This window comes from Lissotriton vulgaris, chromosome 12 (assembly GCF_964263255.1).
Source record: "Lissotriton vulgaris chromosome 12, aLisVul1.2, whole genome shotgun sequence".
In the NCBI taxonomy this organism is placed as follows: Eukaryota; Metazoa; Chordata; class Amphibia; order Caudata; family Salamandridae; genus Lissotriton; species Lissotriton vulgaris.
In genome coordinates this window covers 286346233-286366113 of record NC_141700.1, presented here as the reverse complement: position 1 = coordinate 286366113, position 19881 = coordinate 286346233, and the positions used below count along the sequence as shown (strand labels likewise).

Genomic DNA, 19881 nt, shown 5'->3' with positions numbered 1-19881 from the left:
TGGCTCCAGGGGAAGCCGGTTGCTGGGAAGATTTCGGGGCATTATCCTTCCCCTGGCCCCTTTTGCGCTGCACAGTAGACATGGCGGCTCACAGTGCTCCGGCCCAGCGCCATGTGGCCAAGTGTAATGGCGGGCCGCGTCGTTCAGTTCAAACGCACTCCAAGTCACGCTCCGCAGTCTCCAGCTGCGCCCAGCCCCACTCGCTCAGTAGTACGATCCACGGATCCCTCCGGTGTTCAGGCAGGACAAAGTCCAGGTGCTGATGTCCGCCCCCAAGCACTCTCCGGGCCTCCGTGCGGTACAAGCTGCGCCAGGATCCGTTGGCTGACACCGCACCCCTACGCCACAGTAGACATGGCGGCTCACAGTGCTCCGGTTCAGCGCCACGTGGCCAAGTATAATGGCGGGCCGCGTCGTTCAGATCAAACGTACACCAGTCCTCGCTCTGCAATCTCCGGCAGCGCCCGGCCCCATGTGCACAGCAGTACGATCCGTGGTCCCCACCGGAGTTCAGGCAGGACAAAGTCCAGGTGCTGACGTCTGCCCCCAGGCACCCTCCGGGCCTCCGTGCGATACAAGCTGCGCCGGAATCCGTTAGGCCAACCCTTTCCCCTACTCCGTGCCAGGGTAGGGAGAGCCCCACCGCTCAAGGCCAACACCTTCAAAGTGCAGATGTCTCGGCAACGCCCCGAGGCCAGTGGAGTCGACGCTATATCTGCCGCCAGGTCCACTGCTCGTCGGGTCCCTGCGACCCTCCACCTTCCGCCAGCTCCGATCTCTTCAAACGAGCTTCAGGGCCCCGCCCACCACCTGTGCCGGGTTCCGATGTCAGGAGAGCCCGGGGTCTCGCAGGCCGCAGAGTGCGCTCTATCCCAGGAGCAATCTCGGGGCTACACCGCTCCAGCGATCACATCAGGGTCGACCGCTCTGTCAGGCAGGCCTCCCCACCGTGTTTGAAGCGGGTGCGCTCCCTCAGATACGTGCTATTAGAAGCTTTGTCGGATCAGCGCCGGAGCGGCACGAAAAGGCGTCCTACTCCGCCGCCATCTTGGCCACGCCCCCCGCGTTTTTTTTTTTTTGTTGCTGCGTGATGTCTGTTAACGTTCGATTCGAAGGAAATCGGGAAGTGTTGACCGCCATTTTGACACTGCGAGTAAATATATTGTTAAAAATAATTGTTATAAATTAATTCGTATTGATAAACATTGTCTGCGCCATCTTGCTTTTTTTCCAATGCCACACTTTTGTCGTGCACGGCAGCCATTTTAGATGCCTTGATCAGACCCACTCTCTGCACGCCGCCGATCCTCAGCATGGCTCCCCACCCTCGCAAGCATCTCCCCCACGCACTGGTCACCCCGCTCTTTGTCTTATGCATGGGCCATAAACCTCCCCCCATCTGCGCTGCTCTTCCCTGAGAATCACACCCTGTGCCCGCCCGACACCTCCCTTTCACCCTATTCACTACCGCACCCTCTGACATTCCTCTTCCTTTGTGTCTGATTGTCCAGGCCGGTCCCAGGCTATCACCTAGCCCTGCAGATGTAGTTTATGGCCTCAACTGTAAAGAATCACCCCTCTTCAAAGGAGTTACAGTAGATCAAGGCCCCCACCCGATGAGATCCGTCACACCACACGCGTTCCTACTATCTGATAACGATCCTGTATTGTGATTGGGGAGGGGATTCTCACTGTGAGGGTGTGTGGGACCGAGCCTGAAGCGGAAGATTCCAGGGATGCCTTTTTGTACATCAAAGTCTTCACAATTATGTGTCACATTAAAAATATATAGCACTCCAACAAAGTAGTAGGATTATAACACTTTAATAACTTATAAATATATACAACGCACCAAAAACAGTAAACACGTTAAAAAAAATTTTTTTAAACAGAAGCAACAATGGTCAGTAGCGGTCTGTTGTGCGAATAGTCCGAAGGCAGCACAACGTGCTGAGTTCTGGACGGCACCCAGGTGATGTCCTTTACTTGCCGCACTGGTTTTGGCATCCTGAAATGCTGCTCCGAAAAACGGCGTGGGGCGCCCCGGGCGGGGGGGTGGGGGGGAGGCGGCGTGAACGGGCCTCCCCAGGTGGAGGCTCGTCTGCTGTAGTGGGGCGCCCCTTTAGCGTTTCACTTGCCATTCAGCGGTTTTCCGCCCGCTTTTGCTGCACTGTGCCTCATCCGCCATTCAGCTGTTTACCGCCCGCTCTTGCGGCTACAGCGTCTCGCTCACCATCTAGTTGAATTGCGCCCACTCTTGCGGTGCAGCGATAGGCGGCTGCCACAGGACTCTTAAAATGGCGGCCGGCTCTTCGGATTTGGGCCTGGTCCACTTAAATTGCCCTGGGACACCTTGGAACTCGGACGCTTGTCTGCTAGTGCTTGGGCCCCATTCTCGAAAGCGTCCCCTCAGCCTTGAAGATTCTACAAAAGTCTTGGGGGGCCCCGACTCCCGCAGGCTTCCGGTGGGGTGCGGCTGCCATGATTGCTTGCGGAATGGCCACGACGGAGCTACGAGATGGTGGTGCTCTCATGCTGACGCCAGCTTCAGTCTGAAACATCCAGAAACACTGTAGACTATCAATTCGATGAGTTCCGGTGGAGCCCCAACGTGACCCGGTAGGGAAGAACTTGCCCTCCCCTTTTTTGAGTGATGGTTCTTGTTGCCTGTCCCCTCTGTTGTCATCTATCGGAACCTTTTTGGATTGACGAGTGAGGAAAAAAAAGGTGGGGCTTTCATCGTTTGGGGAAAAAAAAATGTTTTAATCCAATGAAAAGTGTTATTTTTAGGTCATATGATCAAGCATTTCATCATTAGGAAACCAAAAGTAAAATGAACCAATGAAAAGTTTTATAAACAAGTCACATGACCTGTTATGCGGCTTTGGGCTATAAAAAGCCTACAAAATCCGTTGGCCTGTGAGGCGGCGTCAGTAGCGGACCGATGTGCGAATAGGCCGAAGGCAGCACAACGCGCCGAGATCCGGATGGCACCGAGGTGGTGTCCAGCAAGTTGCCGCACTGGTGTGGCCATCCTACAATGCTGCGCCGAAAGACAGCGTGTCCAGCTGAGTTGCGGTTACTCTTGCTGCTACAGTACGCCGAAGGCAGCACAACGCGCCGAGATCCGGATGGCACCGAGGTGGTGTCCAGCAAGTTTCACTGGTGTGGCCATCCTACAATGCTGCTCCGAAAGACGGCGTGTCCAGCTGAGTTGCGGTTACTCTTGCTGCTACAGTACGCTGAAGGCAGCACAACGCGTCGAGATCCGGATGCACCGAGGTGGTGTCCAGCAAGTTTCACTGGTGTGGCCATCCTACAATGCTGCGCCGAAAGACGGCGTGGGGTGCCCGGGGGGGGGGGAGGCAGCGCAAACGGGCCTCTCCCTCCTCCCCAGGTGGAGGCACCTCATCTACAGTGGGGCGCCTCTTAGCGTTTCACTCGCCTTTCAGCTGAGTTCCGCCCGCTTTTGCGGTACAGTGACTCACCCGCTATCTAGCTGAATTGCGGCTACTCTTGTGGTGCAGCGATAGCCGGCTGCAACAGGACTCTCAAAATGGTGGCCAGCTCTTTGGATTTGGGCCTGGACCACTAAAATGGCTCTGGGACACCTTAGAACTCGGACGCTTGCCTGCTATGGCATGGGCCAAATTCACGAAAGCGTCCCCTCTTTTGACTGATTGTTCTTGTTGCCTATTTCTTCTGGTATCATTTAACGGAACCTTTTTGGACTGCCGAAAAGGGTTCTGGTCCGACCGCTGGTTGGTGGAGACATTTTGACTATATCCTGGACCTGTCCGGCCTCGCCCAAAATGGCGCCGGTATAAATGGGACTCGTAACTCCTTGTTGTGTACTGGTTGCCCAACCTTGATATCACGAGATACGTATGCAGTTTTGAAGCACATGGCGGGCGGGGACGAGAATTGATTGAACATTTGGACATCCCATTTGATATTAAGTTCTGATGTGTTATGGATTACTGTACTATTGAAAGTTCAAATTAACGTCACCTATGGTACTTGCCCGCAAATGTATATCTAGATAATTTTATTGTAGCTGGCCCTGTCGTACTTTAATTATAAAATGTACGTCCACCGATTCCGCAAATGTTAGACACCTTAGTTCTTGCAACCTAATGGGTTGCCCTTTACGTTCTTCTACAGTGTAAATGTTCCCTCATCATATACGATTCCAGTTTGCTCCGTGGCCGGCCCACGTGGTTATAGGCCCGTATTTGTATACTGACATTTTCACAATAAAGGTTTTTAAAACAAAACATGGTAGTAGTACCTACATTGGTAAAGTTTTGAATAATAGCCACTGTTTTCGAATCAGTAAAAGGCAAGTGAAATAAAGCAGTCCAATTACATGACGGTTAAAAGGTATAATACGCAGGAACGCAGTAAAGATAAATGGTCAAGGGCTGTTGTGTTTTCTACTCCTGCAACATAAAGTGATCGATAAGAATCTGATATTCATGCCTATCAGTGACTAAGACAGCAGGCCGAGCCTCTTTCGCTCAACGGCTCCCTCATGGGACGAAGAAACGCCCTTTTTCTCGAAAAAGGAATATTTTACTTGCAGGACAGTTGTAAATTTCCCTTGAAAATACATTAGCCTGGAGCATTGTTAGTGATAAACTGTAAATGCATCTGGGTCCTTTGCTTTACAAGTCAGAGTGAGAAAAAAAAAGGTGGGGCTTTCATCATTTAGGGAAAAAAAATGTTCGAAAGCAATGAAAAGCGTTATTTTTAGGTCATATGACCAAGCCTTTCATCATTAGAATAACAAAAGTAAAATGAACCAATGAAAAGTTTTATTAACAAGTCACATGACCTGTTATGCTTACGTTACGCGCTGCACGCCACGCTCTGGATCGTTTCCGGGAAGCTGCGCCTTGCGCACCGGAGCACTTCCGGGTGCGCTAACGCGGCGCGTCATATGACGCATTGCGTGACAACGCAGGTCCAGAATATAGTCAAAATGTCTCCACCAACCAGCGGTCGGAACACAACCCTTTCAGCAGTCCAAAAAGTTCTGTTAAATGACAAGAGAAGGGACAGGCAACAAGAACCATCAGTCAAAGAGGGGAGGGCAAGTTCTTCTCTACCGGGTCATGTTGGGGCTCCACCGGAATTGATCGAATTGGTAGTCTACAGTGTTTCTGGATGTTTCAGACTGAAGCTGGCGTCAACATGAGAGCACCACCATCTCGTGGCTACGTTGTGGCCATTCAGCGAGCAATCATGGCAGTCGCTCCTCACCGGAAGTCTACGGGAGTCGGGGGTCCCGGTGACTGTTGTAGAATCTTCAAGGCTGAGGGGACTCTTTTGGGAATGGGGCCCATGCCCTAGCAGTCAAGCGTCCGAGTTTCACGGTTGCCCAGAGCCATCTTTGCAGGCCAGGCCCAAGTCTGTGGAGCCGACCGCCATTTCGTGAGCTCCGTAGCAGCCGCCTGTCACTATACCGCAAGATTGGGAGCAATTCCTTTGGATGGCGGGTGAGACGTTGTAATAGCAAGAGCAGGCGCAATTCAGCTGGCCGAGCGAGGCACTGTGTCGCAAGAGCGGGCGCAAGTCAGCTGGTCGAGTGAAGCGCTGGGGTGTAGCTGAGAAACCTCCACCTGGGGAGGTGGGGGAGGCTCGTTCACGCCGCCTGTCCCTTCAACTGCACCCCACGTCGTCTCCAGGCGCAGGTATATGTGATGGTCGGACCAGGGCACCGCAAGACGTGTCTTCAGGTCAAACGGATTGTGGGACAAGGTGTGGAGCAGGCGCAATTATCTCGGGGGCCTCCGTCAAGTGGTTCAGGGAGGCACCGCATCACATTGTTTTCCAATGCAGTCAGGTCCACAAACAGCCCCCATTTACTTTGAGAATAGTAAAGCTGTAGCAGGTGTAAATAAGCTTCAGACAGTGTTACAAGCGTTGCTCGGAACCCTTAACTAAGGCACCCAACATCCAGGACTTATGCCATTTGTGCAAGGCAGTGACATCGAAGCATCTCAGGGACCAAGCAACATACCATATCCAGAGTCCTTCCCACAACCTCTGCCTTCCTTCTTACCTAGTTATTGTTCTTTCACTCCCACTTCAGGCTTTTAGTCTGTGGATGGAAAACCATGAACCTACACTCACCTATGAAAATCTTACTATTGATGGTTTATTTTGAGCCCAAAATACAAAGGCTTGTTTGGATCGATGTTGCAGCAGACTGCCATGTAAATAGTTATTTAATAAAACGTTTTAGCCTGTTACTTTGCTGGTGTGTTGTATATATTTATAATATTTGCATAGGGTTTGTCGTTATTTTGGGTGGGGTGGGCGGCGGAGCCGAGCTGTCTTGCAGCCATCATGGTGTCGAGCTCAGTTCCTCTCACTAGTTTCGTATTTGTCATGAGGGGTTGTTCATAATGTTTCTATTTTAGCGAGGTCAAAAAGAGATCCCATTAGTGGCCTACTGATTTTGCTTGATTCCATTGGTTTTTTTAACGATTTTTCACTATCTGCAAAGACTAAACAGAGTATTGCGACTCTGTGCTTGTTTGTAAATAGAGAATGAACCAAAGAGAACCAATTCCAAAACAATAAATGCTAGGATAACAATCAATCAAATGGAGAGGGAAGCAGGCACAACGGATTACAACGGGGGCAAAGGCCTGTGTTACCTACCCTTCACTATCTGCAAAGAGAGAATACTCCTAAAAGAAAAGAGGAGGGGGGGGGAAGGGGGGGCAGCGTTCAAAGCACATCAGCGTGCATAAATACGAAAATGTTTTTACCTACCACGTACTTGACATTTTACAGCTTTTGATATATTTTCTATTAAAAAACCATTGAAATTCACTGAAAAAACCATAGGTTATAGACCATATATAGTTAAGAATTAGCATTTACAAAACCTTGAAAATTCACTGAAAAAACCATAGGTTATAGACCATATATAGTTAGGGATTAGCATTTACAAAACCTTAATTTACTCGCACAAAACCATTGAAATTCGCATATATAGTTAGTTGCACTAACTATATATCGCGCACCCGCAATCCACTGCTGATGATGTCACATATTACATCATTCATGACATGGTCAGTGACATCACTGATGACATCTCAAATGACATCACTGATGACATCTCATTTGACATTACTGATCACATCACTGATGATATCATTCATGTGATAATACGATGAACCTCTTCTGACTCTAATATAACCTTAGATACAATCAGTGTAAACAGACACTTACAGACTGTCACTTATCCATGGAGTTACTCACACACCTAGTCAGTCATGCAAAGAATCAATCACACCTCCATTTTCTCAACTATACAGTTATACACACCTTACGTATTCAAACATATACTAACACATATTTACTCTCTTATACAATACCTGATACAAGTTCACAATGATCTATACAGCCACTCACACATTCACTGGCTCTTATGCACAGTTATTTATATATGTCAACTCTCACATGTACTGTGTTTTACATATGTACTTACTTTGACATGTAGCACTGAGAAATCCATTCACTCACCAATACACTCATGCAGACAGTCAACCACCCATACAGCTGTTTCCACATGCACTTTTGAGCCCATACATCTAGTGAATCAACTGCTCATACATCTATGCACAGAGTCACACACCTCCCAGCCACCCACACACACACTCAGTCTCCCATACAAATACTTGGGCAACCAATCAATAACCCATATAGTTACTCATATAGCTACTGATCAACACATGCAGCAGTTTACAGAACAACAGACATAATGATGCACGAATTAAGACAATTTAGTCACTAACCCATGCACTCAGTGAGACACATTTAATCACTCTCTCATACAGTCAGTCAGGCACCTACTAAATCCTTCATCCAGACACTTATACATCCACTCATTCTTCAATATGTAAGACATATTTTAATTTTACAGAAACATACAGTCACTGGATGTTGTCACCAGTAATGTCACTGACCATGTCATGAATGATGTAATATGTGACATCATCTGCAGTGGATTGCGGGTGCGCGATATATAGTTAGTGCAACTAACTATATATGCGAATTTCAATGGTTTTGTGCGAGTAAATTAAGGTTTTGTAAATGCTAATCCCTAACTATATATGGTCTATAACCTATGGTTTTTTCAGTGAATATATATATATATATTTATATATATATTACCTACTGGCGGTCGCCAGTAGGTAGTTATAGTTAGGATTTTTTTCAATGTTAAATCTCAAAATTCTATTTGGAATAACTTTGGCGCCGGTTGACGTATCTGCCTCAAAATTTCCTCAAAATGGCCTCGCGGCGTTCCGGTCCTTCCCTGAAAGTTTGGGGGGGGATTCGTCAAGCGGGGGCCGAGATAAAAGGGGGGTCCCAAAACGCGTTTTCCCCATGTTAATTTCCATAGGGCGGTCGATTTCACTTTTACCCCGAACGGCTGAATGGATTTCCACCAAACTTGGCAAAATTGTAGGGACTGGTAGCCCGATGTGCCTTTGCTATGTCTCAAGATATGTGCTCCAGTGGATTTTGAGTAATTAAGGTTCAAAAAAATATATATATCTATAGCCGCGCACTGGTACGTGCACCGGTACGCGCACCGGGCACGCCACGCGAGGTGCGCACGGAAAGCTGATTGGCTCTCGGGTGTCTGTAAACATTCGAAACAGTCTGGAGCGGCCGCCATCTTGTGTCTCGGTAGGATCGAGACACGAGAGGTGGGCAAAACAAAGAGGGAAATGACCATAAGGGGGCAGAGTAGACCCCCCCTTGACCCCCTAGGTTTGATGTGGGGGCTATAAAAGGGCCCCGCGGGGCATTTAAAATAATTTTTTTTTTCGTTTTGCGCGGGGGAAGCGCCTGGTACGCGCACCGGGGAGCGGCCCGGGGAGCGTACTATGAGGGAAAAAGATGACAGAGTTTATAAAAAAAGAAGCCTTTATTTAGAAATTGGAGGTAGTTCTAAAAAGAACTTTTTTTTTCTTCTTTTTGTTGTTTTATATTTTTTTGTGTTTTTTGAACATTTTGTACTTTTTTTGGCTTTTCAAAACAGTTTTATATTTTTTTTGTATTTTTTTAGGGGGAGAAACAAAAAAAGGGAATTGAAACTGGCTCAACTGGAGCAAAAAAACAAAAAACCCAAAAAATTACTTCTTTTTGGGGCACTTGTGATTATCACCTGCAAGGACGATGAGCTTTACGCTTTTTTCACCATAGGCGATAAGCTTGCCACATGCAGAACAAGTGATTTTAAAATCAGCAAATCTTGGCTGAATACAAGGCATCATCTCTGATGTTTCTGGTCCCGATGAAGTGGGTTGGTTTCTTTGGGAGGTGGTCCTTGACGACTGGGGGAGGTTACTGGCCAGTTCCCTGAACTCTGCACGAGAGTAGTTGTTTGGTGCTTTCGGGTCATATGACGAATCATGGTATAGTTACCAAATGAATATTTTTTGTTTGGGTTGCCCCGTGAAAGTTCTTCATTGCAGATTAGGCAAGTTACCTTGGCCGCATTCACTTTTTTCTTGCCCTCTGGGATTGAAAAAAACTCCCATACAATGTGTGGCTTGGGTTTGTATGGGGTATTTTCTTCAGGCAGCCATCTTCTCCTCCCCTCCTCCTCTTCCTCTTCCTCCTCCTCCTCTTCTTGACCACCAATATAATCTGGAGCTGGTCCTGTTGGTGGTGGTGGTGACCACCAATATAATCTGGAGCTGGTCCTGTTGGTGGTGGTGGTGGTGGTGGTGGGGCAGATGCACCAGCTGCTGCTGCTACTGATATTTACAACAAGGGGTGGTGAGGGACAGAGTCTCTGAATTAAGCAGAAAGCTCTCACCCAGTCAAGAGATCAGGGCTAGATCCAACACCGTTTTTTAGCTCACTGCACCATCCCAGTTTCAGAACCTGGCTGTATGCAAATTAGTCTGTTCCTGTCCCAGTGCATGATGGGAACAGGGCAAACCAAACTACAAAAGCCAATTCTTACACTGGGAAGGAAACAAGCTCCCGGGGACCGGTTTCTGGCATTACAGCCGTCTTCGGCCCGGTTTGCTTGAATCCTGATGGTGCAATGAGCAAGGGTCTCACATCTGAGAATACCCTTCCACGCTTAGGGTGGACAAAAATATTTACAACAAGGGGTGGTGAGGGACAGAGTCTCTGAATTAAGCAGAAAGCTCACCACCCCCTTTTCTGAATCGTTTTTGGCCACTATAGGTGTGGCAGGGTATACTCAGACATGAGTCCCTTTCTCACTGCACCATCAGGATTCAAGCAAGCCGGGCCGAAGACGGCTGAAATGCCAGAAACCGGTCCCCGGTAGCTTGTCTCCGTTCTGGTGAAGAATTGGCTTGGTAGTTTAGTCTGCCCTGTTCCCATGATGCACTGGGCCAGGGACAGACTGATTTGCATATAGCCAGGTTCTGAGCTGGGATGGTGCAGTGAGATAAATAACGGTGATGGATCAAGCCCTGATCTTTGGACTGGGTAAGAGTGGTCTGCTTAATTCAGACACTCTGTTCATCACCACCCCCTTTTCTGAATCGTTTTTGGCCACTATAGGTGTGGCAGGGTATACTCAGACATGAGTCCCTTTCTCACTGCACCATCAGGATTCAAGCAAGCCGGGCCGAAGACGGCTGAAATGCCAGAAACCGGTCCCCGGTAGCTTGTCTCCGTTCTGGTGAAGAATTGGCTTGGTAGTTTAGTCTGCCCTGTTCCCATGATGCACTGGGCCAGGGACAGACTGATTTGCATATAGCCAGGTTCTGAGCTGGGATGGTGCAGTGAGATAAATAACGGTGATGGATCAAGCCCTGATCTTTGGACTGGGTAAGAGTGGTCTGCTTAATTCAGACACTCTGTTCATCACCACCCCCTTTTCTGAATCGTTTTTGGCCACTATAGGTGTGGCAGGGTATACTCAGACATGAGTCCCTTTCTCACTGCACCATCAGGATTCAAGCAAGCCGGGCCGAAGACGGCTGAAATGCCAGAAACCGGTCCCCGGTAGCTTGTCTCCGTTCTGGTGAAGAATTGGCTTGGTAGTTTAGTCTGCCCTGTTCCCATGATGCACTGGGCCAGGGACAGACTGATTTGCATATAGCCAGGTTCTGAGCTGGGATGGTGCAGTGAGATAAATAACGGTGATGGATCAAGCCCTGATCTTTGGACTGGGTAAGAGTGGTCTGCTTAATTCAGACACTCTGTTCATCACCACCCCCTTTTCTGAATCGTTTTTGGCCACTATAGGTGTGGCAGGGTATACTCAGACATGAGTCCCTTTCTCACTGCACCATCAGGATTCAAGCAAGCCGGGCCGAAGACGGCTGAAATGCCAGAAACCGGTCCCCGGTAGCTTGTCTCCGTTCTGGTGAAGAATTGGCTTGGTAGTTTAGTCTGCCCTGTTCCCATGATGCACTGGGCCAGGGACAGACTGATTTGCATATAGCCAGGTTCTGAGCTGGGATGGTGCAGTGAGATAAATAACGGTGATGGATCAAGCCCTGATCTTTGGACTGGGTAAGAGTGGTCTGCTTAATTCAGACACTCTGTTCATCACCACCCCCTTTTCTGAATCGCTGCTGCTACTGAAGCCATTATTAAGATCAAAAATGTACAGAGATGTACAAACAGGTCTTCCTCAGTCAAAGGACAAAGTCAGAATAAGGAAAAAAGGTGGGGTCTTTCATCATTTTGAAAAAAAACTGTCCTGAACCAATGAGAAGTGTTATTTTCAGGTCACAAGACCAGGGGCTTCATCATTATGAAACTAAAACTGTTATGAACCAATGAAAAGTGTTATTTTCAGGTCACATGACCCGACGCGCTTACGCTACGCGCCCCCTGGCGCGCCCGGGGGCGCTTTGGGTCGCGTAGCGTAAGCACGTCGGATGTTTACGTTGCGCGATCGTATTTGCTCGAGTACTTCCGGGTGCGGTTACGCCGTGTGTATCACGCGGACGCGGCTACGCGATACGTCATGATCATGTTTTCGTTCGCGATATTGGCGCTTACGGGACGCTCCCCGGAGCGCGCCCGGGGGCGCTTTATAAAACTACGCTTTTCGGGGCGCTCCCCGGGAAGCGCACCGGGAGCGCTCCAAAGCAAAAAATAAAAAAAAATTGGGAAAAATTGTAGGGACTGGTAGCCCTATTCTTAAGTGGTTTTTACGAAAATTAACTTTGATGAAATATATATTGTGCTACATTGGGCTGTATATATGCCAAAATGTAGCCCAAATGTAGCCCAATGTAGCCCAAAGATGGCCACCAGAGACCAAAAAATCCAAATGTAGCCCAAATATCAGCTAGATGTAGCCCAACTGTAGCCCAATGACAGAATGTACCAGAGTGTTCTAAAGAACAACTAGAGTGCTAACAGTCTTATTTATAAAGTGAGACTTATAGTTAGGAATTAGAATTTAAAAAACGTTTGAAATTCACTGAAAAAAACATAGGCTTCACACCAGTTATAGTTAGGAATTAGCATTTAAAAAACCAATGAAATTCACTGAAAAAACCATAGGTTTCACACCAGTTATAGTTAGGAATTAGCATTTAAAAAACCTATTAAATTCACTAAAAAAACCATAGGTTTCACATCAGTTATAGTTAGCTGGAAATTTTACTGACATAAAACCATTGAAATTCCACTTTATAGTTAGTTGGACTCACTATAACTTGCGCGCCTGCAATGCACTGCTGATGACGTCACATATTACATCACTCTTGACATGGTCAGTGACATCACTCATGACATCACTGATGACACCATCCTTGTGGCAGACTGATAGACCTCCTTTCAGTGTAATGTAACCATTGAAACACATATTCAAACAATAGAAACTAACATTTTCAAAAAAAATGGAGATACCCATACCAGTTACAAAAACCAATTCAGTAATTCCACCATCTATATACACATCCACTCATACACCAACAGTTTTATATAGTCACTCATACATATTCTCACTCATCATATATAGTGAAACACATATACATCCTGTTACACACCGACAGTCTTACAAAAGTTACTCACACACATACTCACACATGCAAATAAACTATTGAACATCCATTTATTTGCATATACAGCTATACATACATTAGCACATTACTTCTAAGGAAAGTTACACATACTTACTCTCTTAAACAATCACTTATAGAAACACATACTTATTTAAAAAGGAACTCTTTCAATCTCTCACTCTCACATATACTGACTTATATACATCAATGCTCATATATACAAGATTAAAACATATGTAGTTACTCATAAAGACACTAGTGAGACAGGCATTCACTCACTAACACACACATATACACACTCATCCACCCATACAGTCCTGCACATATGCTGTCTTCAAAAAACATACAAACAGTGAGTCAGTCACCAACCCATGCAGCCACTTATACACAAAGTGAAACACTGATACATATATTTAAAAATATAAAAATTACTCGTTAATATATGTATTCATTAAGTTAACCAATCAATTCTTTTAAAAAAAAACATCCATTTACACACTTATTTAACCATTTATTCTTCCATCGTCCTTTACAAATACAAATATAAAACATATTTATTTTTCATAAAGACACACATTCACTGGATGGTGTCATCAGTGATGTCATGAGTGATGTCACTGACCATGTCATGAGTGATGTAATATGTGACGTCATCAGCAGTGCATTGCAGGCGCGCAAGTTATAGTGAGTCCAACTAACTATAACGTGGAATTTCAATGGTTTTATGTCAGTAAAATTTCCAGCTAACTATAACTGATGTGAAACCTATGGTTTTTTTAGTGAATTTAATAGGTTTTTTAAATGCTAATTCCTAACTATAACTGGTGTGAAACCTATGGTTTTTTCAGTGAATATATATATATATATATATATATATATATATATATATATATATATATATATATATATATATTCCCCACAAGGACAACACAGAGCACTCCACGGTGTCATGTCTTTCATTTATTCTTTAAGCAGGCAGACACGTTTCAACATTCCTGTCTTTTTCAATGCCTATTACTTTTGCTGACAATGCAAACATTCTCCTCCAGTCAAAAGATCTGGGTTAAATCCATTGTTCTTTTGCCCACTATGCCACCCCAGTTTGGACCCAGCCATATGCAAATCAGTCTTGACCCTGTACCTCATGGGAACAGTCCAGACCGAACTGCCAGGCCAGGTCCTCCCTGGACCGGAAACAAGCATCCTGGGACCGGTTTCAGGGTATGTCACCCTTCAGCCAGATTAGCTTGAATCCAGTGGCACAGCCCACTGGGAAAAAGCAACCAGGGGCGCATATTGCCATAATCTGCACAGCCACAGCAGGATGACTGTTGTAGTAGTTGCTTCAAGTTTAAGGGCTTCTGCTGCCACTCACCCTGTGAGCAGGCATTTATTCCTACCCAGCAGAGCAGGAAAAAATGATTGCCCGGAAACTGACATGTTGCCTATGTCAGCAACTGCTGCAAAGAGGGTATCTTCTCCTTGTCTACATTTGGGAACCATGGCACGAGGAAACCTCTCCAGGCCATGCACCCAAATGAATACTCTTTGATGGGCATGTAAAGCAGCAGGGGGAGGATGAAGAATTATTCCGTCTCAAGTCGTCCACCAGCAGGTTGAAGAGCAGAAAGACTTCGAACTGCAGTAACTGCTGTAAGTTATTTTTGCACAGAGATGAATAAAAATATATCTCGCAGGCAACCAATCACCATCATAAAAAATGTTAGGAAAATATGATGTTATAAAAATGAAATTAAAAAAAGGTGACCAAACAAAAGCTTCCGCAGTGGTGACTCGGCTGCCTGTCATAGGTTGGTTCCAGGTCTACGCCACACGGCAGGCCCTGCGTGTCACTCTATGCTGCACACTGCCAACGGGCATGCACAGCAGGGGTGAGTTACCTCCTTACCCTGCTCCATATGACCAAAGGCTGTGCACATTGGGAGCTGGATGCCTATGGGTGGTCGGCTTAGTACCTGGCCTGAAGCCACCTGACGTCCTGTCTGCTCAAATATGTTTTGGTTTTCTGGTTGGAAGCTGAAATCCATTTTGCATGCAAGACCACAGAAGTGTGTGAAACAACTCAGCCCAAACTTTGCTTCTCATTACTGTGAAACCTGCTCAAGTCCCCTCAGTCAACAGAAGCCTATTACTTGAGTTGGAAAGATTGCTGACATTACTGAAGTAAGTAACCAGTAGTTAATTTGTGTTGGAGAAGCTTTGCTGTTCTTTGTGGTTTGAACCATAATTGTGTGCGTCTGTCTGCACATATCAGAAAGGAACTTCTTTGTTCTTTTTGGTAATGGTATTTGCTCATACTCTTCAATTTGTTGAACAGAAGAATCAAAAATGTAGTTTATCTTCATTGCTCCACTTGTTCTTATAGATAATCCCCATCCAAGGCGACAAGAAGGTGAATGGTGAGGTTCAAAAAAGCTTTGGAGAGATACTTCCTGAAATCATAATTTCCAAGTAAGTTAGACCCATTCATCTGCCACTGTGTAATGTTTAAAGCATACTTCAATATATTAACTTCGGTATCTCAAATGAACAGATTTAGACATGCTAAATTAACAGACATGAAAAGGAGCATATAGTTATTTAATTAATCAATTTTGCTCAATTAGCAGCAGTACAAAAAGTTCCAAACAATATGCTCTGATCCAATTTTGAAGATTAAATAACCAATCAAATGCCTCAGGAGACTTGCACATGAGTTTCAATCTACTTTATTGAAGTTTATTAATTGTAACAATAGCACCCCAGCCAAAGCGTTTCGTCCTAGCGGACTTCACCAGGGCTGTGAAATTCAAAAACACATATCAGCATGTTTGCCACATTTGTAAACATAGCTTGTTATTTACAGTAACTAACAGAAATATTCTATCCTCCTACTACTCATGAGTGTGCAAAATAAGACTTCCTACCTATGTACACTACTTGATTTAAAAAGGATCAATATAATTACCACTATACAAATATAATGGTATCAAAGGGAGAGTGAGGATCAGAGAGCTAGTCCTTATCCCCTAGGTTATATGTAAAATCAATGAGCACTAGTCTGTCAAGACCTGATGAGAAACTCGAAGCTGTGTGTTGTTGCTAGAAAGAAAAAATCTTGTTTCTTTTTTTATGAAGCCCTCACCCACCAACCTAGTTGGTGGCTTGCTTCATCATCGGGCCCACCTGGTGACACCAAGTGTGTCCCTGGTGTGCTATAATGCCTGTGTTACAGCTGAGCTGGTATGCTTACTGAGTGTGCAGTGTAGGTGACGTGAAAGTGACATTTAAAAACTGTCCACTGGTCCCATATTCCAAAGGGATTTAACTTTAATATTTGGGCATCTGGCAGCAGTAGAAACAAGGCAGGGGGTGTAGGTGGAGTTGTATTTAGGGAACTCCTGCATTCAGTGAGTGGTCTATATTTTTCAGCTAGGCCTTTAATATAAACTGGCTTTCCTCAAGACGTAGAAACGTGAAAAGTGCGATCTATACTCTGAATATTTGTGGCACACGCTAAGGTACCCTATATGTGAGAAGGCAGTTCCTTCTTAAAGCATTCCTGTACATACAAACATAAAAGGACAAACAAACACACAGATAGGTAGTTTTAAGCACGATGGCTGAATCACATCAGTAATCAAAAGCCGTAGTGTTTGTGATAAAAGCGATAAAATGGAAACTTTGTGGTAATATTGGGTGATGATTACCGAGATATGCACTATTGTGTGTACTAAAAACGCTATACGACATTGTCTCAGCCCCATCTTTTTTAGGACTGGTTTTAAAAATCTTTTTCTTGGGTGCAAATAAAAATGACAGAATAGGTTGACGTGTAATGTAGATTGTTGTGATATAGCGTCACATGGGCAGGCACCTAATGTTTTCGACCAATCATTAGTAATGGGGAAACTCACCAATCTATGTAAGAACCCCAAGCGAAATTGTGTTAAAAGCATCCTCTCATAGGGCCAGGGGCACAGACTAGATATGGCTTGATAGCATAACATGATAGCATTCATTGATTCTCCATGACTGATTGTTTAACAATGTCCGTGGTGAGTCTGTTAATTTGTAAATGTGCGATGCAAAGTTTCTTTGAAGACTTTCTCGTCAATTTGATGATACTGTCTGGATTTTCAAAACACTCTGGGTGACCAATATCTGCAGTAAATTTTTCAATATAATTTAGTGACGGGATAGAGGACCCCGTCTCCATACTCAGGCAATCCCTAATCACCTCACGATTAAAGTTAGTCTCCTCGGTAGCCCAAACCTTGTGCCACAGTAAAATCGGTTCGATTTTGACCAGATCTGCTATATGTCAGCCCAAGTTCAGAGTGACAAACAAAGTTTGCCGTGCTCGAAGGGACAGCCAGTAGATACGTTGTAAATGCATTTTCTATTAATTGGATGGGGTTTATGTCCGTGTAGCCCAAGATGCCTGCTCCATACATAGCTGTAGCTAGGCATTTAGCTTTATATATCATTATTAGTTCTGGGATAGGGCTCCTACCTAGCCTAATAGCAAAATTGGTCAACGCACCAATCGTCCTAATAAACATCAATTTTCTTGCCTGCACAGCAGGTCCCCAAGTCCCTCAGTAATCACATTGAATCCCAAGGTATGGGAAGCTATTAATACAGTCTACTTTTGTATTATCAATAAAAATGTTGTGGCACCTTGCGCTATTTTTACCACATTTCATGATATATGTTTTTGAGGTATTTACTTTCAAACCCCTTGCACCCATAAATAATGTAAAACTCGTTAAAACGCTCTGTAGGCCTAATTGGGTACACGCCATTAAAACCGCGTCATCCACGTACAACAATGCCAGCACAGGTTGTTTATTAATGATGGGGTTGTCCTGACATTTTTCAGCTAATAAATGTCCCAAGTCATTTATGTACTAACTAAAAAGTTAGGGGGCCAAGTACTCGCCCCTGCCTTACACCTTTACAAATGGGAAATTTGGCTGTGCCTTCGCCGTGTCTACCATAGCGAACTCTAGCACCAGCATCCTTATGTAGCTGCCTCATAAAAGATATAAACTATTGCTAGGGGAGGAAGTTAGAAATGTGTTAATGAAATTTTATGAGCCAAGTTACTATAAAAAAAAAACTAGGTTTGAGGTTTTGATTTCAGCTTATAAGGCTTGGAAAATGGTATCTAAGTGGTTGAATATTCCGCAACTAAACTATTATACTCCACTCGGTTCAGCTATCAGGTTTCCGGAAATATTCTGGGACTTTAAGATGTTGTGTTGGAAGATGCAGGGGATTGGATATCTGGGTGATCTATACAAGGGAGGGGTGCTATGCTCATCAAGGAATTAGTTGAAAGTTTTCAACTTTAACATCATGACTTTGTTAAGCATCTGCAACTGCTAGATTATCTCGTTAGACATCACCGGTAGGAGGAAATCACGCTGCTTCCAATTGTAGAGGCTATTAGAAGGAAGGCCAAGAAAGGGGTATTATATATACTCTGTTAATTGAATCTCAAAATAACGATTTGGCTGCTTATGATCTTAAATGGGCTGCACATTTAGGGGTCGATGGAGAGGTGATCCAGACTTCTATAGATATAGCAGGAAAAATACTGCTATCATCGAATTTACAAATGCGGCATTATAAGACTATCTTTGATTTAGATCATACACCTGGACGCATGAGCAAGTGGGGTGGAAATAATGATGGTAAATGCTTCAGGTTTCATAGCGATGGAGAAGGTAGTGTGCATGTTTTCTTTGAATGCACAGCATTGTCGCAATTAAAGCAACAAATAGAATTGTTTCTGCAAGAAGTTACAGGTACCTCTATATCAATAACGAAGGCAATGATGTTATTAGGAATATGTATATAAATATTTCAAACGAGCAACCAATGTACACATTTAGATACTTAGCATTTATTGCTGTAGCTGTGGCACGCCTTTGTATTGCCTCATGTTGGCTCCAAAGGGAGGCTCCCACATTTGAGATGTGGAGGGCAAATTTTTTATATGGAATATAGTTTATATGCCTTAAAATCAGTCAAACGGCAAAAACTTGTGATTCAGATATGGGAGGCTATGATACACTATATGAAATAATCAACTATTCTAGGTTGTTTAACGATAATATGATCATATTTTGTTTTGTTGCTGATGCTCTTGCGGACCTACCCTATGACTGTTACTGATACTGGATTGACTGTTTTGTTAGCTTTTGATTATAATTGCTATGATATACATTTGTGACATGGATTGAATCAATAAAAAAAAAATTGTTTTGCATGATGCTGTCATGCGTTCTCAGCTTACAGCAACTTCTTTCACTTTGCATTGGAACTTGAACCTGCTATTTAATGGCTGTTCTCCTGCACATTGTGTATCACCTTTCCACATATGTTTAGGCCAATCACCACATCTGTCCAAGTCTTCAATGTTTTTTGAGGACTGTTATGTTACGTGCATTTGTAAAGTGCACTAAAACCTGCTTGGGTTTCCTGCGATGACGGTTATGTATATTTTTTGGGCGGGAGCTGGACGTTTAATTGTTATTTATTTATTTATTTTTGTGGTCTGTGTAGCTAACCTCCGTTTTGGCAATCACTTTTTCATTGCCACAAGCAGCTACCATTGTGTTCAAGCTGTTAATGTTTATGCCCACAGTGTGTGACCTTCAAGCCCCTCCGGAATATGTTTTCCTGCAAATGCTGACTTACCTCATCTGCACCTACATTTCTCAAACATTGTTTAGCAATAGTTTTTGCATATCCCAATAAAGTTGTACTGTGGTGCCATGATTAGATGATGCATCCCTGACCTTGAACACGTTTTTGGGGAAAG

General features: G+C 44.7%; 1 protein-coding gene across 2 annotated transcripts in view; it reads left to right on the top strand.

Moving 5' to 3' along the window:
* The window catches only part of LOC147673978 (uncharacterized), a 659950-nt gene that overhangs the window by 299805 nt on the left and 340264 nt on the right, over positions 1-19881 (top strand). For both annotated transcript variants that reach the window (XM_086945060.1, XM_086945061.1), the window contains one exon: positions 15433-15518. In XM_086945060.1, the coding sequence (XP_086801186.1) occupies positions 15433-15518 (86 nt within the window). The remainder of the gene's footprint in view (positions 1-15432; positions 15519-19881) is intronic.